Source organism: Fukomys damarensis, unplaced genomic scaffold, assembly GCF_012274545.1.
Source record: "Fukomys damarensis isolate Sample0158 unplaced genomic scaffold, DMR_v1.0_HiC HiC_scaffold_24, whole genome shotgun sequence".
Taxonomy (NCBI): Eukaryota; Metazoa; Chordata; class Mammalia; order Rodentia; family Bathyergidae; genus Fukomys; species Fukomys damarensis.
This window is the reverse complement of record NW_022900936.1, coordinates 100,785-125,969: the sequence shown is the minus strand read 5'-3', so window position 1 is coordinate 125,969 and position 25,185 is coordinate 100,785. Positions and strand designations below refer to the sequence as shown.

The 25,185-nt window shown below is 39.0% G+C and overlaps 1 protein-coding gene and 1 pseudogene across 1 annotated transcript in view; both read right to left on the bottom strand.

Moving 5' to 3' along the window:
- LOC104870678 (zinc finger protein 709-like) overlaps positions 1-16,655 on the bottom strand; it is an 18,595-nt gene extending 1,940 nt beyond the window's left edge. Inside the window, exons 1-4 of the mRNA XM_033767986.1 lie at positions 16,471-16,655; positions 2,982-3,108; positions 2,724-2,784; positions 734-1,193 (exon numbers count right to left, since the gene is read on the bottom strand). Coding sequence (XP_033623877.1) covers positions 734-1,193; positions 2,724-2,784; positions 2,982-3,108; positions 16,471-16,473 — 651 coding nt within the window. The 5' untranslated portion in view covers positions 16,474-16,655. The remainder of the gene's footprint in view (positions 1-733; positions 1,194-2,723; positions 2,785-2,981; positions 3,109-16,470) is intronic.
- A 3,999-nt stretch (positions 16,656-20,654) lies between these two features.
- LOC104870677 lies at positions 20,655-21,258 on the bottom strand (annotated as a pseudogene).
- Positions 21,259-25,185: the final 3,927 nt, after the last annotated feature.

The following is a 25,185-nucleotide window of genomic DNA, read 5'->3' as shown; positions in this document are numbered from 1 at the left end:
TTCTTTCATGTATTTTACAATAACCTTGTGTGCTAAAAGCTTTCCCACACTGCTTACAAACATAGGGTTTCTCCCCAGTGTGAATTCTTTCATGTATTTTACAATAACCTTGTGTGCTAAAAGCTTTCCCACACTGCTTACAAACATAGGGTTTCTCCCCAGTGTGAATTCTTTCATGTCTTTTACATTTACTTGATTTGAGGAAAGCTTTCCCACACTGCTTACATACATAGTGTTTCTCCTTACTGTGAGTACTTTCATGTCTTTGACAATCATCATGTGTGCTGAAAGCTTTCCCACATCGCTTACATACATAGGGTTTCTCCGCAGTGTGATTTTTTTCATGTATTTTACGATAACTTTGTGTAGAAAAACCTTTCCCACATTGCTCACATACATAGGGTTTTTCCCCTGTGTGAGTCCTTTCATGTTTACTACAATGACCTTTTGTACTAAAAGCTTTCCCACACTGCTTACAAACATAGGGTTTCTCCCCAGTGTGAATTCTTTCATGTATTTTACAATAACCTTGTGTGGTAAAAGCTTTTCCACATTGCTTACATACATAGGGTTTTTCCTCAGTGTGAATTCTTTCATGTACTTGACAATATTTACGCTTGCTGAAAGCTTTACCACATTGCTTACATTTGTAGGGTTTTTCCCCTGTGTGAGTTCTTTCATGCCTTTTCCAGTAACCTTGTGTACTAAAAGCTCTCCCACATTGCTTACATACATAGGGTTTCTTCCCACTGTGACTTCTTTCATGGATCTGAACATCATTAAGTGTGCTGTAGGCTTTCACATTTTTCTTATATGCAGAGGTCTCTTTAAGGTGAGTTCTTTCATTCAGATCAGAGTAGGATTTCTCACATTGATCATATTTAAAGGGGTTTTCTCTAGTCTTTGTCCTTGCATCCCCCTGAAAGGACTGGAAATCATCACAGGTTTTTCCGTGTTCATTACATTTGTACAGCTTCTTTTCTGATCCCAAGTACTCAGATGTCTTCAGTCTAGTGTGAAATATGATGGGCACAGTTAGTGACAAATGCCCAATTAGGGGCTTTCTGTAAGCAAGGTCCTTAGCTGGTTTTAAACCAGCTTGTTTCATGTCCACCTTAGGACTTGGAGTCCAGAGGAATATTTCTTCATATTGATTCCTTTTACTTTGACAGCATTTCTCTACCTCTTCATTTCTGTAAAGAAAAAAAAAAGTCTCAATAAAATGGGTCTCCATATTAATGATTTACCACAAGTTCTAGTTTGATGCCTCCCAAGAAATTCTGACAATGAATTAATTGAATGCCCTGGACGATATCTTCAGAGCAGCTATTCCCCAGAGTAGTATTGATTTGGGAATTTTTTAAATTGGTGTATTTCGCAATACAGAAAGCTTAGTTTCATTCTGGACAGTTGGTACTTACGTATATCACATATTGATCATTTAGATCTTTTCCCCCATCTCTCTCTCTCCCCTTCTTACCCCATTTGTCTCCCTCACCTCTAAAAAGTCAGGCTTTCCTTTTAAAATCACCTCTTCTCTATTTTACTCCCTAATTTATATTTTTGGTTTCTCATATAAGAGAAATCATGTGACCTTTCACATTTGTATCTTACTTCATTTAACACTATAAGATGAAGACCCACCAAGTGACATGATATTTTTCATCTTTATGGCTTTCTTTCTTGGTACTGGGGATCATACTCAAGTCCTTACATTTGTGAAGCAGGAGGCAGAATCACTGAGCTAAATCCCTGGCCCCTTGCATCTTTATGGCTTTATATAGCACATTTCTTCTTTTTCTTTTCAGTGCTGGGAATTAAACATAGGTCTTAGCACTGAATTACATATCCAGCTTTTTTTTTTTTTTTTTTTTTTTTTTGTACCAGGGATCAAACTCAGGACCTTGTGCTTGCAGGCAGGCATGGCACTGCTGAGCTAAATCCCTGGCCTCATCTCAGATTTTCTATTTTGAGAGAGATTCTAGAGTTGATCATTAAGTTGCTCTGGATGAGCTCCAACTTGCTATCCTGCTGAATCAGCTTCTCAGAGTACTGGAAATGCACTATCATGCTGAGCTTATAAAAAAATTTTTTTTTTTGGTACCAGGAATCGAACTCAGAACCTTGCACTTGTGAAGCAGGTGGTGGCACCATGGAGCTAAATCCCTGGCCCTCAAAATTCTTTTTATCCATGCATCCAATGGTGAACATTTAGGCTGATTCCAGGGATGATCTGTTATAAATTATCCTTTTTGAGTATGTGTATGTTATAAGTGTCAGTATAATATGGTTTTCATTCTTTTGAGAGAGGTATTCCTGGATCAAATAGAACTTCCATTCTTACTTTTTGAGATGTTTGTGTACTGATTATCATAGTGGCTATAGTTAACATTTTTACCTAAAATGTTGGAGGGTGTTCACTGACAATGATGGAGGGTACCTTCTAAAAATTTAAAAACATGAATGTATTCAATTCTCTGGAGGGTGGCTTGAAAACACTTCACAACATTAGCAGTATTTGTACTTTGAATACTGTTTCAAGGTTAGGAAAATGTTAGATAATGAATGTCTCATATTCACTTGTATATATTGATATCTTGAAAATGGGTTTATATTTGTGAGATTAAATATATTTGAACTTGGCCATGTTTCCTTAGTTTTGATATCTCTGCTTATACACTGAATCTTGAGAAAGATTCTTTTTACTTTTGAGTGCAAATTACCTTAGATCTCTCCAGTAATTTTTGTACTCTTCTTCAACTTTCTGGTTACCCCAGGCTCTTCCTGAATTATAGAGAGAAATATAAAGAGATACTATATTATTATATAAAAATGAATAGATTCCAGTTAGATTCATGGTATAATGTAACCAGGCCTGAAATATTCTTCAAGATGTTTTCACATTCTATTAATGAAACTGTACTGATGAGCATCAAACAGTGTTCTCTGATTTTATAAATGAGAAGGGGTGTCATCCTTACCTATAGCAGTCATGTTCTTAAATGTTTCCTCCATCACATCTCTGTAGAGCTTCTTTTGGGATGGATTCAGCAAAGCCCACTCCTCCATGGTGAAGTTGACAGCCACATCCTCAAAGGTCACTGCCTCCTAAATGATCACACATATACGTCTTGAAGGAAGGTTAAGACTCCTAGCCTGTGATATCTCAATTCCTCTTACAAAAAGTTGAATTGAGAGCCAGGTGTAGTTGTGCATGTCTGCAATCCCAGTACTCAGGAGGCTGAGGCAAGAGAATTGCCATGAATTCAAGATTGGTGTGGGCTACACAGTGAGTTCAAGTCCAGCCTGAACTGCATAGTGAGACTCTGTCTCAAAAAAGCAAACAAAAGAAAAGAGCTGAATGGGGGCTGAATCCTTCAAATATTAACTCAATGTCTTGGTCATCAAATCCATGTGTACATGGATTTGCACATTTTTTCAGACAGCAGTTCTGATGGTAGATTGCCACTCTTTGCTAAAGTAACAGCATAGTAGGAGTGCTGGTTCTTCTGCTGGTTCACTGCAAGGGTATCTATGCACTGTCTCTAAAGCAGAGTTTATAGAAGGAGCCTACAAGATCACCATCCACAAAACACAGGAGCAGATGAATAGCTAATAAATGGTTTCGATAGACTATACATAATACCACTTTTCTAATACTATTTATGCATGGAATCCTTCTTTCTTTGATTTGTACACAGGCAGCATTTTGAAATTTGAATTTTGTTCCATAAGAAACAATTGAACATCAAGTCAGGTTTATGAATAATACTTAAAATGTTCATGGAAAAAGTTTTATTGGAATAAGTCTGTGAACATTGAAAACAGGGAAAGAGTGGCATTTTTTCTTAAACTCAGTGTCACCAAATGGTCACCTTGCACTCAGAAATTCTAGGGGGCTATGAGAGAATAATGAGGGAAAAGAGATGAATAAAATGTACTATCTTCAATTTTGAAGATAAATGTATTGGACACCAATAAGCAAAGCAGCACGGTTGCAAACAGGAGATGCACAGACCACCAGCAAGCAGTGGCTAAACTCTGTATTGTTCATCTATATTGAAACTTGTTAGACTGTCAGAGAAAGAGAAAACAGGCATCAGAGCTGACTGGTGTCTAGACATCTCTGGGTTATAGTGCCAATACTATGCCTACCTGGACAGGAGTGGTTGTTATGTTGACATTGATGAGAACAGATGACATAGAAAAGTTTGCAAAAAGACACACTAGTCTACCATTGATTCAACAAAATCTGCAGAAGTTATATTAATTTGACATTATTCAATTTGTACTTCAAAATAATGATTGCAGTGATCAGATGATATGAAAGGCAGTTTTCTAAAAAAAGTCCTAAATACATATTCCACTAAACAGTATCAAATTACATGAGATAAGACATGAATGTGAAGAGAAAAAAATTTATGATTCACAACTATGCCTGAAGATTTCAAAACAATTCTATCAGTAATTGTTAGCAGAAGAAGGAAAATAAATTTGCAATGGAACAGTTAAAATTGACAACATCATGCTTTACAGGGATTCACTGGATATTGTATAAGACTCTATCAAATAACTACATAGTACATAGTATTCTCAAAATCACAAGAAATATTCACCCAAATAAACATGTTCAAAGCAGCAATAAATAATTTAATTTCTAGGGGGAAAATTGAAATGTGTGATGGACATATACAAACTCACTACAATGAGTAATCATAATGTACTGTAAAGGAATAAAAGTAAAAAAGAGAAACACAAAAAAATTCCTATTGTTGAAGTAACAAATCATACAAAGGAGGCTCTCACACCTATTGAAGTAAAATTCAAGACCAACAACAGAAACATGTTTAAAATATTTCTAAGAGTTAGATATGAAATCACAAATTTTTAAGACCTGTTTCAAGTGAAAAGCTTGATTAAATATTAAGGATATCATAATTTATTAAAAGGAATATACTGTACAACATATCATTTTAGAGACCCAGAAATGGGTGCTTCAGAAGAATATTCATATTAAACAACAAAGATCACAATACCAGAAAATTAAAGACCAGCAACATAAAAATGAAAATCCCTCCCCAGATAATAGATTTCATTGCTCATATTCATGGAGATTATAGACAACAGAGAAGAAATTATTAAAAGTATCAAAGGCATTATTAAGTGATTAATGTAATTTATTACAATAAAATCTAGAGAATAAGAATTATAAATAATATCAATGGATACAGACAAAATACAAGAAAGAATAAAGTAATAGGCAGAGATTAAGATGGAACACATATAACTGTTTTCACTTGCATATAATATTAATGGTATATGTTGGAAAAATTAAAGTACCAACAAAAAACTAGTGGACTTAGTATATCCCAAGCTTAATATACAAGAATATGGCATGTAATTATATATTGGGTAGAAATAAGTGGATTGGATTAGAAATTGTAAATCTTACAACATAATTAAGCCTTCACAGTGACAGTTATTCAAATATTAAAAAATACATATTCTATGAAAGAAGTTCAACACTATATGTAATAAACACAAGATGAGACCACAAAAATATAATAAAATATATTAGATGGACAAAGATAAGTAAAACTATTCCACATGTTGGCCAAACACAATAAAACCACATATCTATAAAATATTAATGAAAAATTTATAAAAATTTTAAATTTTTTCATCTTCATGAGCATTTTTCTTATTCTATCAAAAATTTAAATTCATTATCATTTGAGGAAAAAAATCAATAATAACATTTTAATTGCATCAAAAAGTTTTTAAAAAATCAATTTGAAATAACCCAAGTGCAGGAGTAGGGGAATGAGTGAAGTGCCTGAAATATAAATGACCCTACAATCCTTTGGGCAGAAAGTGGAGGCAAAGAAACCATGAATAGTCTTTTCAGCATGATAATAATGAGATAATACCCTCAATTATTAAATTATTCAAAACTCCAAAGAATTGAAACCAATGTTTCCCTTGATGAGATTGTTATGGGTGAAAGAAATTTCTGAAAATGCATCCTGTGACCACCTCGGGGGTAGTTAGATGAAATCAGAGAGATGCACTGGAAGTAACCATAAGTGGTATGCTCACTTGCATCATGACTCTATGGATCTTTAGGAATGTATATGGCAAATGCAAAACAATAAAAAAATTACTATAAAGCCAGGCATGGTGGGTATGCCTGTAATCCTAGCAATTGGGAGGATAAGGCAGGAGGATCGATGGGAGTTTGAGGCCAGCCTTGACTACATAGTGAGTTCAAGGCTATCCTGAACTACATAGACCCTGGTCTCAAAACAAACAAACAAGCAAAAATAATTACTTCTGAATTTTTCTTTGCTTTGTCTGATGTAATCAATTCTCCACTTCATTTTAAGCTAGAAAAATCATAATATTATGGTTAAATCATGAAAATAAATTCATAAGTCCTTAAGGTAACTTGTATTTTACACAAGCAACTTGCTGCAAAAGAAGCAAAAGGGAAGCTGGCTAGGTCAAAGCCTGCTTCACTGCAGTTCAAAGAACCCATACGCAGAAGTTTGAACATACTCCTGAGGTTATACATAATACAATGTGCTGATGCAGCTCATGGTAGCTAAATCACAGGTGGTGAGACAGGGAATCATGACAAGCCATCTTCACAGGTCAAATTTCATGTCCTCAGTCTCAATTCTGAGCAGAGAGAAATACCCTCCATCAGTTAAGGTTGACTTTTGCCTTTTCCCAATTTGTATTTTGAATTCTAATATATATTGCTTGTTGAGCATGAGACAATTCTCCAACAAAAAATGGTGGGTCCCAAATCAATTCACTGCCCAGAGCGACCAAAACTTTGACAAATTCAGAGTGCTCCTTTAGTACACTGCTTCAAGTGAAGATTGGTGTCCAAAGCAGATGATGTTGCTTTTCATTGTGAGGCACCATTTTGAAGTTATCAAGGGGTGGCACTCTGAGTCACCCCGTTAACAGATACGAATACACTCTCTCAATTTGGCTTATGATAAAAAGGGATGGACAATCCTACTCTGAAAAATTATGATTGTCTTAGATTGTTACCTCCATTTAAAAAAATTATACTATATACACAACTAACCTCAAATTCATAAACACTTATGTAGGGGAACAAAGTTCCAAAAATATATTTCAGAATAGCACCCACACATTCACAATGGAAAAAAGTTACATTTTTTACATAAAAACAAATAATTGATGATGTTTAATTCAACCAAGCACTGTGATCATGGGAATATACTTGTGCTTGGTGATCCACACCTGTGATCACATCACTCTGGGAGGTGGAGACAAGAGGCCAGGAGCTTCAAACTCAGCACAGTGAGACTCTGTGTCAAAATTTAAAGTAAGCATAACTAAAAATGTAAAAGGCCTGGATGCTCCTCAGAGTGAAGGTCCTGGGCCAAAATTCTACTACCATAAAGAATACCTTGTAGTCACTTCTATTCCTGTGTAACACCCTCCCCATTACACCTAGATAAGGTTGCCCAACCAATTTTTAAGCTAGCAACAGAGAGACTTTCCAATTATGCCTCATCAAAATGGTTAGGTGAATATGGCAGTAACAAAAGAATCATTTATATAACTTTATGTAAATTTTTATCTTTCTTTTAAGCCTAAAATTTTGAGCCACTTTCAAACAGCCAGCATAGGGCCTACTCTTTAATTTCACACTATCATTTTCAGAGGAAAACCACTGGTTCAGGGGCTGACTTTGCCACCCGCCATTAACCTGCTTTCCCACATTGCATCTACTCTATTTTGCTCCTCCCTACACAGAACACCATTTTATGCCTTATTACTGATGTGCTTGCAGACCTGCACTTAGTGCTTTCCTCCTGCCGCAATGTTGCTTTTATTCATTGTCCACCTCATTCAGCATGTCATTTGTTTTGTTATACCACAATAAAATGCCACAGAGAACACTATAATCAGGAAGACAGTAACAACAGTTGGAGATGATATGGATAAAACTCAAAAGCAGAAATTGAAAATATAAAATTATCAGTCACATTGTAATACAGTGACTGCCTGTTTCTGCAGTACTGTATATCTACTATGGTTTCTGAACAAAACACAAATAAAAAAAGTTTATTTTGGCTGTTTTTGGACAAGGTGCCCTTCTTGGTGAAGATACTGTCTCAAAAACTTAAAAAGAAAAAAAAAAAGGAGAAAGAAATCTCTGCAGCTATGACACCAGGGTAATGCAACACTTACCCAAATACAGACAATACAAGAAAAGGTAAATACAGGTCCATTACACATGTGCACACAGATTTTCAAATCCAGGATAGAACTTTACCTAGTAAATATAAGGGCACATTAGAAAATAGTTTCTTATCTTTGCATGTAGCTAAGTGGTAGCATGGCCCCTAGCCTGCATGATGCAGGTTTATTCTAAATACCACACACAGGAAAATAGCGACTATATGGTAATGATTGCGTCTGCTCACCTCATCAAAGGATAGCTCAGCATCATAAAGCTAAAACTCACCACAAAAAAACAACAAAGAGGGCCAGGGATGTAGCTCAGCAGTGCAGTGCCTGCCTGGCAAGTGTGAAGTCCTGAGTTCAATTGCTGGTACCAGAAAAGAGAAGTGGAAAAGGCAAAGCAAACAAACAAACAAACAGCCCCTTAAAAAATCAACAAAGAACTGATAAATTATTTGAGTCCTGATGTAAATATTCCCCCAAACTCAATTTTTGTTATTTCGCAAAAGCTTTTAAGATAAACACCACAATGTGATTAATAACTCAATAAAGCACATGTACCATAAAACTAGCAAATGTTACAATGAATGGAGATGCAGTACATTAATTATTTCAAAGTTAGAAATAAGTCAAAAATATTCAGTATCCCCACTATTCTGTAACACGAAACAAAATGAAGCTACCTGATACACAATCAGAACACAAATTATAAGTAAATATAGCTCTCACACACTTGGTTATCAGAGCAGTATACACAAAATCTACAGAGAATTCTAAAAGGCTATTGTCTAAGACCCACTGTTTAGCTGATTATCAGGGAAAATAGGAAAAAATACTTTGTTACTTATTGAATCAAAAGTGCAGGAAGGTCCCTATACTATGTGGCTATAATGAACTTTTTAAGGAAAAAAACTACATTGTCAAAAATACATTTAAGTGGAAGATTGAACTTGTTTGCAATTTTTTACAAATACTTCTGAAATCTTCCTTGAAAGGAGTCAACTATAGATGCTCCCATCTAGCTCCTCACTGAGTCTCAGCCAATGTGTTGTTTTGTTAATGAAAATGCTGCTTCACTGGGGCTAGGGATGTAGTTCAGTGGCATGTGGTCCTGAGTTTGAACCCTGGTACCAAAGGAAAAAAAAAAGCATCTTCACTTATCACTGTAAAGCAAAGACATTACGGACACCTAGAAATTGTGCTCGCTTCGGCAGCACATATACTAAAATTGGAACTGACACCTAGAAATGATTTCACACCCCACTTTAAAAAATTCTGTAAAAATTGTGGTATGCTATATCAACAAATTCTTTAAAAGTCTACATCTTCAAAGAGAAAAATCATACACAGAAATAAAATTGGGGAAGATGAACTGAATGTTGAGAATAATGTACAGACTCAGATTTGATGATGTAATACATCAGAAATTCTGTAAATGATATACTTAATACAACCATATTTATAACACCAGTAAACAACTCTAAATTTAACAAACATTGATTAAAATTCCTTCTGAAAAACAAAAAAGTGCTATATTAATCAAAACTCCAATAAAAAAAGTAAAGCAGAGGGCCAGGGATTTAGCTCAGTGGTACCGTCCACGCCTCACAAGCATAAGGTCCTGAGTTCAATCTCTAGCAAAAAAAAAAAGTAAAGGAGACAAAGATATCCTTTCCTACTATTTAGAACATGCTATACAGTCATAGTCACTTAAACCTGAAACTCTGTCAACCTGTAGGCACATTAAATTTATAAGAAGTACCAAGAAATACATTAGCTTTAAACAAACAGATTTCATATAAATCAAGTGTAAAATGATTCCATAACTCCTTTATGGTGGTAAATTGCTCACTGTAAATGCAAAGTGAATCTGATTTTGCATCATGAAATTCAAATGTGCACTCTAGGTAGGTTAAAAAAATATACAACATATGAAAGTAAAGTATGAGGAAAAAAAGCACTGTATAAGAAAACTGAGGCCAGGTATGGTGGTGCACACCTGTAACTCAACAACTGGGAGGCTGAGGCAGGCAGACCCTGTCTCAAAAAAAAACAAAAAACAAAAAACAAAAAACAAGAACCATGCCTGCTCCCAACCCAGCAGGCATCACTCAAGCGCTGGGAAGGTAGTCCGGCCCCGATCCACAGCGGGAAGGAGAACCACACCTGCTCCCAACCCAGCAGGCATCGCTCAAGCTCTGGGAAGGTAGTCCGGCCCGATCCACAGCGGGAAGGAGAACCACACCTGCTCCCAACCCAGCAGGCATCGCTCAAGCGCCGGGAGGTAGGCCGGGCCTGATCCACCACGGGAAGGAGAACCATGCCTGCTCCTGACCCAGCAGGCATCGCTCAAGGGCCGGGAAGGTAGCCTTGCGGGTGTCCTTGAACCCCCATAATCCCCCCCCACTCTCAGACCTCCTGACTGTGCAAGTCTTTGGACCCACTCTGCAAAGACAGAGGTGGTCATCAAGGGTATTTTTCTGAGTTCCCAACTTTGAACATCTTTAAAGAAAGGGCGTGGGAAACCTGTAATAGAACGTTGTGGAGTTCAACCATTCAGAAGGATGGGGAACTCAATCTGGGCCTTGCAGCCCGAGGTCAGTCAGCATCATGGGGTTCAGCAATCAGCTAACTGAGATCAGGGGTCTTGCATCCTTGCTCTGTCTGAGCCATTAAATGGTAAATATACTATATTGAAAAGTTTGTTCACTGCAGACATGTTCTGGACTGCTTCTTGATTTCAATTTAATTCAAATGATTTAAGGGTGATAAACTAGTGACTACCACAGGTGGTCAGTGTCCAAGTTGTGCTTGATCTTAATGTGTTGCTGATTGTATCAGTTGGGGTAAAGCATTACCATTGATTTGATGAGCTGTTTTCTCTGATGTTATGAAGATGAGAATGTCTGTGGGTCCTTAGAGACACAGAAGCTAGGGTGCAACTATATCAGGAAGATTTGGGTGATAATCCAGAGATTAAACCAAGGACAGTCCAACAACAAAAATTAAAATGAGAAAACACTTAAGCAAGACACAAGGACAGACTTCCAGTTCACCAATGGCAAACAGTAGGGCAAATGAGGATGAAAAGGCAGATAGTGAACCACCAGGACACCCTGAACTCAAAGCACAGGAAGTAACAAAACAGATCAATCAGGCTCTAGAAAAATTCAAAACAGAAATAATTTCCCAGATAACCATAGAGATAGTGAGCAAAATGGAAGTCGTGATTCGAGACTCTAGAGCAGAAACTGACAAAAAAATAGATGAGCTCAGGACCATGATAGAAGCCATGAAGGCCCAGCATAAGAAAGAAATGGAAAAAATAAACGCCCAACATAGGAAAGAAATGGAATCCATAAAACAGATTCAAACAGATATCCAGGAGATTAAACACTCTATTGAAAGTGTACGCAACAGAATAAAAGAATGCGAAGATAGGCTCTCAGATATAGAAGATAAGATTGCAGTCAGTGACCATGAAAAGAGAGGTCTCTTAAAAACAGTAAGAGATCATGAGAAATCGATCCAACAACTCCTAGATGATGCAAAGAAGAATAACATAAGACTGATAGGAATACATGAAGTAGCAGGAGAAAATACAAATGACTTAAAAAAGCTGTTTGCAGAATTAATGACAGAAAACTTCCCAAACAGAGGGGAAGAATTTGACATTCAGATAACTGAGGCATATAGGACCCCAACTAGCTACAATCAAAAAAAATCTACACCTAGACATATAATAATCAAGATCCCAGAAACCCAACAGAAGAACAAAATACTACAAGCAGTAAGAGAAAAGAAACAAATCACATACAAAGGAAAGCCCATCAGAATCACAGCAGACTTTTCAACACAAACCCTTGGGGCAAGGAGAGCCTGGAATGAGATATTTCAAGTACTAAAAGAGAACAACCTCCAACCTAGACTGATGTATCCAGCAAAACTCTCTTTCAAAATGGAGGGGGAAATAAGACACTTCCACGACAAAGAACACCTGAGAAACTACATGAATACCAAACCAGCACTACAAGGAATTCTAAACAAGATCCTAGAAGAAGACAATGAAGGCAACAACACCATAAGGCCCAACAGAGCAAATCAAATAGGCAAGGCAAGAAATTAAAAGGAGAAGGTGAAAAAGTAAAAAAAAGAGTCAACAAAAGGCCAATAACATGTCAATAATAAGTCAGTACATATCAGTTATAACCAGCAATGTCAATGGCCTCAACTCACCAATCAAGAGAAATAGACTGGCAAAATGGAATAAGAAGCAAAATCCAATAATATGTTGTATACAAGAAACACACCTAGTGGAAAAAGAAGCCAAGGCAAAAAGAATTCAAGGCAAAACAAACACACCCATATACAAACCAAAAAAATTCCCAGAGTAGTCTTCCCTTTTCAAAACAATACTCATACTGTCTCCTGGTTGGATTGCTCTGTCGAAGCTGATTGATACAGCATTCAAAACAGGAAACAATCTGATGAGTGTCATGTTCTGCAAAGGATTTTTGAAGAGTTGAAAGAATGAGTCTACAGATGCTACTTGAGTTTGAAAAGGAAAACATCATGATTAACCCAAAGAAGTGAAAAATAAAATGTATTGAAAATGTACAAAACATACCCGATTAATCAAACATCATTGTCAAGTCTTGGACCCTTTAAACCTGCTCAAAACACTTGCCTTGATCAGTGTTTGGGGAAAAACACGTTATGCAATACAAAATTCATAATAAAATACTGAATATCACATGAACATAAAATACAGTCCACTGTAAGTCACTGGCTGTTCACTTTTGGTGTCCAGGTGCTGACAGAGCAGTGACTCTTTACTGCGGTCCAACATCATGAGCAAGTACTGTACCATGTAACACTAGTGAGAAAAGTAAATACATTACAAAACTGAAAGGCTTCCACTAAATAATTTTTATTTTTTGCTTCAGTACTAAAGATTTAACTTAGTACCTCATGCACGTTAGATGACTTAGATTGGAGGTACTTTCCAACATATTTATTTCATACTGAAACAGGATCTTGTTCAGTTGTCCAGGCTGGGCTAGATGTTGCAATACTCCTGTCTCAGCCTCCCATGTGGCTGGGATTAAAGGTATGCAACACCATGCCTCACTGATGTTTACCTTACCCAACTACTGAAATCTCTGTACATCACTGTGATTAAAGAACCCTGATCTTGAACTGGCAAAATGTCACATGCCTGTCATCTCAACAGTGAAGGAGGTGGAAACAGTATCAAAAGTTCTCCCAAGCCTGGACAATTTAATAAGACCAGGTGGGAAGAAAAAAATTTCTAAGGAGGGAAGGCAGGTGTGGCTTGGAGCAGACTTCCTGAGTTCAGTCCCCGTATAATAAAAAACACCAAGCACTCTTTGAAATCTTTTGTATCCAAGAGAAAACCCTTCTCATTCTACTTTTCTTTCATTATACTTCAATGATAACACCCACCCTATTTTTACTTATTAAAAATTTATTTTTTATTTTTATTTTTTTGAGACAGAGTCTCACTATGTAGTTGAGACTGACCTGGAATTCACTATGTAGCCCAGGCTGGCCTCAAACTCACAGCAATCATCCTGCCTCAGCCTCTTGAGTGCTGGGATTACAGGTGTGTGCCACCATGCCTGCCCCACCCTATTTTTAAACCTACAAGACCAGTTTCCTAATTTGTAATTTTGCCAAACAAATAATTAGGTGAACTCTCAGTAGTAGCAGAAGACATAATTTAGAGTATTTGTTACTACAGTTCCCTCTTTTCTTTAGGCCCATGACCTCTGACCCATTCTCAGGCCAGGGCAGTGCATGATCCTTCCACTACTGTCACATTAAGAACAATCTAACCATGGGAAGAAATTCAGTTATAGTTCCTAATTTCACCTCCCTCCAACAAGCCCTGCTCAACCATTTCCTTTTACTCCCCTTTGCTCCTCCCTATTGAAAAAAAACCTTTATTCCTCTTCTTCATGTGCCTGTAGACCTTAACTATGGGGATTTACCTCTACTTTATACAAAGTGCACTTCAAATAACATTTCAAATTTAAAATGTGTAGAAACAGTCCAACAACTACAGCAATTATTTCAGAGATGAGAGCCCCATTTCCCTTTCCACTACTCTAAATATCACACGTCCATGTCCACGCAGATGCCCTAATTCAATGTGTTTCTCAATTTGGGTTTAATAGGCAGCCCCTTCAGAAAGATGTCTTTAGCATGAATTCTTTCCCTTCCCTTCCTTAGTAATCCATTAACATCCCCTCCTTTTTTCTCAGTGCTATAAACTTTCTTGAAGGCCTGATTTAAATAGTCTAACTGGAAAGAATATTTTATTTAGGGCCAGGGATGTGGCATAGTGGTGCCACACCTGCCTGGCAAGTGCAAGGTCCTGAGTTTGATCCCTGGTACTGCCAGGAAAAACAAAACAAAACAAAAAAACAGAATATTTTACTTAGTTACCTTATGTGTGAGGCACCTAGCTATGGAAAACGGCCTGAGATAGAGTCAGGAAATAAGCCATACTGATAAAACTAAAATAAGAATAGTGAACTACAGACATTGGACTAACTCATCTCCTCAGACAACATGGAATGCAGCCACTCCCTACTGAACTCCTGAGTTTCCAGAATTTAAAGTGCAAAATAACCAGTTTTTCTCTACAATCTCAGATTTCTATAAAACTTACACAATAAGAAAAAAGGTTTAAGAGCCTGAGTTCCAAATGGTCATTTTAAATGCAAAGTCATCTATGATAGGTGGCTATTAAACAATTGAGCAATTACTGTGCTCCATTATCGATCTATAATTAACTCTGGATTGAGCAGACACCTGGCCACTCAGGATGCTTCCAAGAAATCAGGGAGCTATTCTTAATTCCAATAAAGTCTCCTAACATCCTCTTTCTGGTTCGTGACATCATTCCCTTATGTTGTGAGACTATTGCGGGTGGAGACGTCCCTGCAGTCCCAGGCCTGACCCTCCTGATGACGCAGAAGGTTGTGGAAGAGTCAGAGACCAAAAGTGTAGAAGCACAGTTGTACTTTTATTCAGCAAGCATGCAAGAGTACAGCTGCCTTCTCTCAGTGACAGGCTGGGTGCCCAAGAGGGAGACACCGCTGAAGGGGGCTCAAGATGTTTTATAGTAGTGGGGGGGGGCTGTCCTGTCTCTGGGCTGAGGGCATCTTTACTTAATTGGTTAATGATTGACTTGGCTTGTTACTAGGGGCAACAGGGAAGGGTCTTTGGGGGCCTTTTGCAACTTAGGGTCAAGATCTTTCTTTTTGATCTTAGCAAACCAAGTTTTTCAGGGTGAGCTTTGCAGGGTACAGCATAAAGAAAATACAACCACAGACTGTCAGCTTTTCACGGGTGGCTAAGCTTGTTCTGCCAACTATCTGAACTGCTGGGGAGGGGTCCCCTCATATTTCCCTGTCTACTGGTCTCTATCCCGACAAGACCACGAGCTCTATTCTTTTTTCTTTTCTTTATTTTGTACTGGGAATCGAACTCAGGACCTTGTGCTTGTAAGGCAGGTGGCTGCACCACTGAGTTAAGTCCCTGGTCCATGAGGTCTGTTCTTTATCACTGTGAATACAGGTCTGACATAAAACAATTAAGGTGATTTTTGGGGGGGTTGCTGAGAGTGAAATGGGGGATTTCAGTGCCTGCTTGGCAAGCACTCCACCCGAATCACATCACTAGCAATGGATTCTTAGAGCACTTATTAACACCTATTATGACTTTGGTAACATGGGGAAACATTGAGAATTTAGGAATTCACTATGAATATAAAAAGGCAAAGATCTGAGGAGATTAGTTATGGGTATGAGACCTTACATCACAAACATTTGTAAATGTCAGGTCTTCCAGGTGTGCTACTAAGAGGAATGAGACCAGGGACCTAGCACATCACAGCTGCATGCAGCTCCAAATCAAACTTGAATCAGGGTCTCTCCAACTGGTCCCCTGGCTCTCCCCACGGTGGTGTAGACGAGGCTGTGCCCGGGGCTACTCAAAACAGCACTGTGGGCTGGGAGTGGCACAGAGGGGACAGGATGCAGAGAACCTGGAACTAACTCTCACCCTGTACAGGGAAAAAGACCCGGAGAACCTCAGAGTCTGGAGGTAAACGGGGAGGCTGAAATTCCCCATAGCAGGCTCTGGCCGCTTCCTTTCAGATATACTCCCGATTCCATCCCATCCCCGCTTTCTCTCCCACAACATCACCATTGTGTGGATTCAGGGTCTCCCAGAGTTCCATGCAGCGTGCAGCCAGTAAGTCACACAAGGTGGCCCAGCAAGCAGAGTGGGTCTCAGCAATGTGCTCAGGACGCTCAGTTTGGCGCCATGACACCAGAAGTTCCCTCCATATGGAGCCACCTGATTGGACAGTTCATACAGCCCGCCTCTTTATGGCTGATTGGCTCCTTTTCCATTGACCAGCCTCTCAGCCCAGAGTGAGAAGAGACATAAACTGCGTGCATGAATAGAGCTCAAATGATAGAGCCAGGAACTTCTGGGCCAGGCACTTTCCCACGATGTCAACCTCACCTCGCCTAACAACTGTATTTACGCAGTTTACTCTTAGCTTTCCAGAGCTGCCTCTGTTTTCTTAACGGACCTAGTGGTCTCTTTCTGAAAATGGAGTCACTTGTGTGCTCAGAAGTTCTATGGTCAGTGTCTTATGGAAGAATCGCTCTCCTAATGTAAGAAAGCATCACTAGTGCAGGGGAGGACAGGACAAAATGGAATGGACAGAGGGCTGGCTGTTTGGTCATATTAGGGATGAGTCAGCAGGCTTCATGGTCACATTTTTGCACTATATCAGTCTATCATTTTCAACCAAGAAAATGAATGTGTCCCCAAATGAACACAGTTATTGTATAAATGAAGAAATTAGAGTTAAATGATAGCAATATTCTGCAAAAGAGTAAAGATGAAAGAAAAGCAAACATTCCAACTCCCTTAGGCAAGCTTCATACATCAGAAAGGGTTGACGACCTTTAATTATGAGATCCCATAAAGCACATATATAAGATGAATGGCACAATAAGAGGCCTTTTCCATGCTCATAGAATGATTTTCATCTTTATCACTCCTACTTTTTTTCTTTTGAGGATCTGCAGTCCCAGAACAATAAGCAAAAATTACGTAAAGGGGAGAACAAGTGTATTTAAGAGACAGTTCAAGCAGTCACGAAAGGAAATGTATAGAATCTTCATGGTGTGATGGCAAGTTTCAACCTCAGAGTCAGCCCAGTGCAATATACTTCCAAATGCAATTCCACTGCCCTCTTCCCTTTTCTTTTCCAAATGTGGTCATGGATTTCAACAGGCCCTGACTATTTGCTTACCTCTTATTCCTGACTGCTTTCAGACCCAATCCATTGAGTTTTATATCCTTGAAATAATATACCTTGGCCTTATTTCTTTTCACTCTTACCCAGCCCTTTAGAGTGATGTGTTCTCATTGCACTGTAGAGTGAAATTTTGTACTCATCAATCTCCTTCTCTATCAAAATCAACAAAACCCATGAGATTTTATGGAACATTTCTTACTTCTGTGGCCCTTCTGCATATGTATTGCTTGGTTTTAAATATGTGTGCTGAATATAAGAATTGTTCCTCTCACAACAGTATCAAAGCTTTAAGCTGGCATCCAACCTGTAATCATACACCACATGCAGGACCTTGCCTGCATATTAGATTCCTGAATCATCACAAGGATCTTCTGAGGCACGTTCTATTGGCCATGGTTTTCTTGATGAAGCAGATGAAGGTAGAGAAATTGAATAGTGTCACAAGTCCTCATAGTTATTGGTAGACTAAAATGTATGTTTGTCTCCAATAGGGTATTCAGTATTTGCAGTGGACTGTCTACTCCACGTGGAGATTTAATTCTTTAATATATTATTCTTCCCTAAATGGTTTCTGTGCACTCAATTTCAACCTGCTATCATGTTCCCACTGCCGAGGTGGTTGCTTTCTGAGACATCTTGAATGAGAATAATTGCTTTCTTCAGCTCAAGAGTATGTGTTCTCCAGTCTATTAACCATTTCCATGTGAGAATGCTACACATAGAAAAATTAATAAAGAAACAAGATATACTTTTTACAAACTCTTTACAAATTTTGAGGCTGGAAAGTCTAGGAGCATGGCACAAAAAAATCTAGTAAAACTCTATGTTTTTGACACATTATTGAATGCCAAGTAACAAGTGAGCAGTATTTATATAAGAAGTCTTTCACTCATAAATCCCCCACTTTCATATTAATAACAGCATCCTGTTCATTAGAGCAAAACTCTTATATGCCCATAACCTTATAAGGATCCCTTACCTCAACTCTGTATCACTATTCAGTTCCAGAAATACGAAGTGTACAGGGTATACTGAATTTCACACTGGTTTACTGATTTGGAATCTGACTTCAGCTGGGAAGAAGTTCAGAGTACATGGATGTCTACAGTTATCCTTGAATCTCCATGCCTCCAGACACAGAAACCTCAGTGGCCAGTCTGCATTTATTGCTTTATTGTAGGTGACCTAAGTAGGATCCAATCTTTTGTCATGCATCATATGTATTTATTTAATATAAATATTCCTCATTACATCATACATAAAAACTATTCATAACAATGAAAAAATGGCTGCCAAAAGATCCAAGTTACACTGCATAGAAGTGTTTTATGCACTATCGAAAGGTCTTGGCTACTGAGTGACTCTGCAGAGCTTTAAAAACTCTGAAGTGTACTTTCATGAGATGTGACTAGTGTAATGGTCAGCCTGACTCTATCTTGTGTGTCAAGGCCAGTTTGTACCTGCACTAGAACAAAGTGCTTGAACAAAGCTCCCCTAACCCCCACATCCTGCTTGGCAGTAAATTTGCAATAGTTGCTGGATGTTTTGTAGCTCACCTTGTGACTCCCAGTAACCTGGCATGGTTCTGCTTTTGTAAGATTCCACTAGCTCTCCCCTGAGCCCTCCCCACCTGAAAGTATGATTTAAAAGGAGAAATCAAACTGCTTCTCATTGCTAAGGAAATTTCTGAGTGCTAGCTACCTCAGCTGCAGGCTATATAATAAAAGGGCTTGAATTTGGCATGAAGAGTGGCACATTTCTATTGTTCAAACTCATCCATCCATAGCAAAGAGAATGCAATATCAGCTGGGTTTATTGCAGCATCTTTATTAAGACTTCAGTAGATATACAATTTTTATACAATAATGCTTCAGAAAGTGTAACATCATGTAAAATATAATTGGGAAGACAAGGACTGGACTCAGTTCTATGACTCTTAAACATATCTCTCAGTACTCTTTTTACTGAAGCATTTGTCTAATTTTACTCTCCTCTGCCCCTTTTTTATCTTTCTCAGGCTAATTTCCCATGACTCTTGAATCTCTCCTCTGTGGTCTGGTCTTTCTCTTTTTCTCTATTTTTTTACCAGAAAAAATTATTTGCTTTTGGTTTTATCATGCCCACAGTCTACTCCCATCTTCATTATAGCCTCTATTATGAGGTATTTTGGAATATGTTCATCTGCCTTTGCACTGAAATATCAAAAATTATGGAAATAATCTGGCCATTTCTGTCACCCGTGAATGCTTTCTAAGGCCCTAGCCCAGGGAATATTGTAAAATAAATGCTAGACTGCTGTATCAAATCAATACAAATGTACAATACTGGAGAGAAAATTGGTTTTGCTTGATAAAGCAATGGCATAAAACAGGCTATATAGTCAGTGTGCATCCTTCTTTAACGTGTTCACATCCTGAATATTCTACAATATGAAAACCGAGGCACAGCAAAAATGTCACTGTCCAAATGCACCAAGCTGTCTCCAGACTCATGCTGATGTCCATAGCTGAGAACACTGTGGAACACAGACAAGAAAAACCCCACACAGTTCTGCCAAATCAGAGGTTCTGTCAAGGAAGAGGTGAGGACTGGGCTTTACTTTATTTATTTATTTTTAAATAATTTTTTATTTTTTTGGTACTGGGGATTGAACTTGGGTCCTTGCGCTTGCAAGGTAGGCCACTGAACTGCTGAGCTAAATCCCCGGCCCAGGGCTTTACTTTAAAGGCACCTGTGTCTAATCATTTACTTTTAATTTGTTTTTCTTTGAGGCGGGATCTTGCTATGTAGCCCAGGCTGGCCTCAAACTCATAGCAATCCTCCTGCCTCATCCTCCCAAGGATTACAGGCCTGTGTCACCATGTCAGCCTTTAGGGTGTAGTACCTTATACATAGTAAATGCCTTCAAATGTTAGCTGACTAGATTGGTAATACCAGTATTTTCCCTTTTGCTATTCAAGGATTTCAAGGCCAGTTGGTTTATTTAGAAGATAATTGGAGAAGAAAATTATACAACTTTTTCTATACACAGCATAATGACCAAATTTACCAATTAAGGAATTGTTTCAAGAATTGTTGGAAAGTGAATTAGTCTGTAGTAACTATGCTTCCATTGCCTGCAGTAAGTTCAGGAACCATCCACTTCCTCTTCTGAACATCTGGTTTGGTGCACTTGTTTGATGAATATTCAGTGAAACACTTGCATACAAGGTCTTGCCCTAAGGTCAGATCTCTGTGTTTACCTTGGAATGTTTCTGAAGATGTTCTTCTACTCCTTCTTTTAACACCACACACTTCTATGTTTGGATCTCCAATGCACTGATAGATAAAGCCAACACGGAAGCCTTTGCTTTAGAAGATATGATTCTGCAGTGACATGTCTTAAATTGGGCTTCTAGTTTTTCAAAACTTAGACTATTTTTCCTTTCAAATAGCAAGTTCTCTTGAATGAGTGAAGAATATAGTTGTAGAAATTGAAAGGCAGTGGTAGCTTTGACTTTCCAAAACAACTTCTCCAATACAATCTTTTCCATTTGCATCAATTCTGAAACCACGAACCTATACTGACTTATTCAAATCAAGTCAGTTACCAATGGGACATTTCTTTCCTCTTCTATTGATTTTACAGCCAAATACAAGCATTTCAGTCCAACACACCCCAGGTGCTTGGGCTGTACTTTCATTTTAGACAGAAATCTGTCCACAGCCAGAGAAAATGTCTCCATATCAAAGCCAAAGAACTGAGTTAGACTAAGAAGATCTTTCACTTCAAATCCCTCAGTCTTGCAGTCACTTTAAGGCCATTACCATGTGCAGATTCAATTAGTCCCAAGCCATAGACTGTTGGCTGACCTCTAGCCTCCTCTTCTAGAAGGTTATTCAGCTGGTGTCACAGTTTCTGGGAGTCAGATGTTGTCAATACTTCTATCATCTTGGTAGAGACTGTGGCTCCTTGGTGTGATCACCCTCCCTGCTTTCACATTGCCTCATGATATTGAATACGAGAGGTGTAGGAGGTGAGGACACTGAGGACAGGAGAGGAAAGGCCTGGGGTGGGAGAACAGTCCTGGGTAGAGGCCTCTGCAGCACCACCAAGGCTACACCACTTCTCCCTCTCCTGGTTGGACCTCAGCAAACTACCATGGTGTCTTAAAAAATTTTTTTTGTTTGTTTACTAGTATCGGGGATTGAACTCAGGACCTTTCACTTAGGAGGCAGGCACAGTGTCACTGAGCTAAATTCCTGGGACTGTTGGTTTGTTTTTTGAGACAGTCTAACTATGTAGTTGAGGCTGGCCTTGAACTCACTATGTAGCCCACGCTGGCCTTGAACTCACGGCAATCCTTCTGTCTCAGCCTCCCAAATACTGGGATTACATGTGTGTGCCACAATGCTGTGGTGTCCTATGTGGAATTCTCATTTTACTAAAATGTTTAACTGAAACCCAAACTCATTAAATATCATTTTATGTTGATATTTGGATGGTGTACAAGGTCAGTTGGTCTGCCTGACCACCCCCCCCGACCATACACACATACACACTCACACACACATACACAAGCTTACTGTTGGAGTGGTAAATGCCTAACATCTTCAGATTTCCATTAGTGACTACTCAAATTTCTAGTATGAATTCTGTGACTGACTTTACTGAGTTGTCAGAATGCATATCATCAGTCTTTACAAACAGTAAAAGTCCTGGGAAGTCTGCCATCGGTGATCCAGACCTGAGGCAAGCAAGCAGAAGGGCTTTGGAGAGTTGCCTCTCATCTCCATTGCTGCCCAGCAAGTTTCAGCTGCCCACTCTTTTCAGGCCAGACATAGGAAGTCCTTCACTCTGCAGAAACCAAGTTGCCTGAACAGAGGACAGGGGCTCCCCCAAGTCTTCCCAGGCTAAGACCTTCCTGGAAGACAGGTGGCTAGGGCCGGGTGGGCAGAAGACCTACCAATAACACTGCGATAGCACAGGCTCCACCACAGGACAGTGGGGCTTCTTCAGAAAAAACAGGGGTCCCAGCATTTGACAAAGCACACATTTAGCTAAACCTTATGTTATGAGCTAACACGTACATTCCCACAATATTTATTTTTATAATTACATTTGTACTCTTTATTTTTTATTTGTTTTTCCAGTGCTGAGGATCAATCCCAGGGCTTTGTGCATACTAGGCAAGCATTTTACAATTGACTTACACCTCAACCCTTTATTTATATTGTTACTTAACAAAAAAATGCAAAAGGGAAAATAAAGTGACTGCTCTAAAAACTATAATGTGTGAGATTCATTTGGCTCTTGATTCAAGCAAACTTAAATATGGAAGGCATAATGAAAAGTGAAACTTGAAAGCTAACAGAAAATTATCAATTTTTCAAATGTAATGATTTTTTATTGATTTGCAAAATGACCCTTTTCTTTAGGGACATGTGCTGACATTGTCACCAGTGCAGGCCTAAGGTGGTAATGCTGGCTAGGAGTAAGTGCTAATGCTGCTGCCAGGCACACATGGACACACACAGAATCAGCCTGGAGGGGCAGCTGGAGCTCCAGAAGCAATAGGCCTGGGGACCCAGAATGTCTTCGTGCAGACCTGAGCCTGCCACTGCTACTGAAGGGAGAGACACAGGACCTGGGCAAGTCACTTGGCCCCTATGAGCTTACCTTTCTTTCTTTCTTTCTCTCTGTCCCTCCCTCTCTCTCTTCCTCTCTCTCTCCCTCCCTCCCTCCCTCCCTCCCTTCTTTCCTTCCTTCCTAAAAAGGAGTCACATCCACCCAATGAGAGGTCACAAGATGCCACACAGACCCTTGAAGGTCCTGCTACACGGAAAGTGGTCAAGCAGTGGTAGTGAAGGTTGTGACTGAGGGCTGAGAAGGCAACACAGATGGGGCCATACCTTGGAGCCATTGCAGGCCAGTGCTTCTGTTCTTCACATAGCTTGGATCAGACCTGGATTGGGGCAGCATCCCTCCCACTGTAGAGATATAAATTTGTGATTGGAGCAGAATACTGGGAATAAATAAGAATGGTTTGAGAGAATTAAACATAGAGGTTTATAGAGCTCTGAACAGAAATTGGCTAACATTTTCCATGAGTGATCAGACAGATTTATGCAGCTTTTCAAACTACAGGACATCTGCTCCACTTCAACTCCACCACTGCAACATGAAAGCAGATGTGGGCAATCTGTAAACACACAGTAAACTCCAGTAAAGCCATAGTTCCAGAACCAGAGGCAGGCTTGATTTGGTCCACTCATGTCAATACTATGGGCAAGGAGTGGTAGTGCAAACAACTATTAATCCAATGGAAGACAAACAGGAAAAAACAGTGCAGAATGTATTAAAAGTAACTTCATGAGAGGCTTAAGTCAAACTTTAAATCAATAAGCCCTTCAAAACCATGTTACTAATCAATTAAAAGGCAGAGATTGTCACAGGCAGGAGGGGTCCTGAGTGTGTAGCCTCTCTTTACAGAGATTTCATAGACTGAGAGCCACTTGGGTACAATGTGAGCCACAGCCATGGGCATTCAATAAGGTTACAAGTATAGTCACTTAGGTAATGGTGGTCCAATTGGAAGCAAGTCATGTAGCGAGTGTGAATGGAAAGAGCAATGATTCTCCTAGGAGGCAATGGGTCCAGAGGTCTCTGGTCACCCCCAGGGTGGTGAATGCCTATCTATACTTCACTAAGCCCAGTTCTTTGAAGAAGTGTGTGGGTCTGGTCATTTTGTCTCTATCTTGAGGCCTGGTTTTCATCTGATGTGCAGCTGTGGTGTGTTTCACCTTTGCCTAGCCCTCGTGAGGACTTAGCCCTATCTGACTGCCTATCTACTACCTAAGATAGAATGAAGAGGGTGACTGTCTCTAGGCCTCAAAGTTGGACAAATCTTGTCTGCTGACAGATGGTATGACTTCATTTGGGGGAAGAAAGTGACTCAGTGTGTACTGACAAATATTCATTCTGCTGATCTAGTGGAGAAATGTGGAGCAGCTCCTTCCTGGATTTCTTTTCCTCCTTACAGCTGCACTGATATTTGTTTTACTCTCATTCTGTCTGGATAATATACATCAGTGGACCATGGAGTGTCATGATGATATAGGATATGTTTGGGAACTTGCTTCAGTCACAATGGAAATTAAAACAGGGAAAACAGCATGCATGAACTCACAGGAAAAAACTTATTGAGAAGGAAGAAAAATGGAAAGGGTCTTCAGCTGATAGGACATAACTCTGGCAGGAAAACATCAGACAGGCTCCTTAACAAAAGAATGGGACTAGCTTTTAAAGATGTCAGTGGGATGTGCTAGTCTCTAGTAATTTCCATGGGGTCATGAATATGATACTTTAAAGGCATTTTCTTCAGGTTTTAGGGTGTTCCCTTCCTAGCACATGATAGGAGACACCATACCCTCCACCCCCATGACCACCACCAAGGGCATAAGGGAAGAGCTCATTCCAGTACACTGTTAGTAAGGGAGGATAGGGGAAAAAAATGTCTTCCCTTTTAGTGGATAAGAATCTCTCCTGTCTGGTTTTTTTTTTTTTTTTTTTTTTTTTTTTTTGTTTTGGGGTTATTATTACG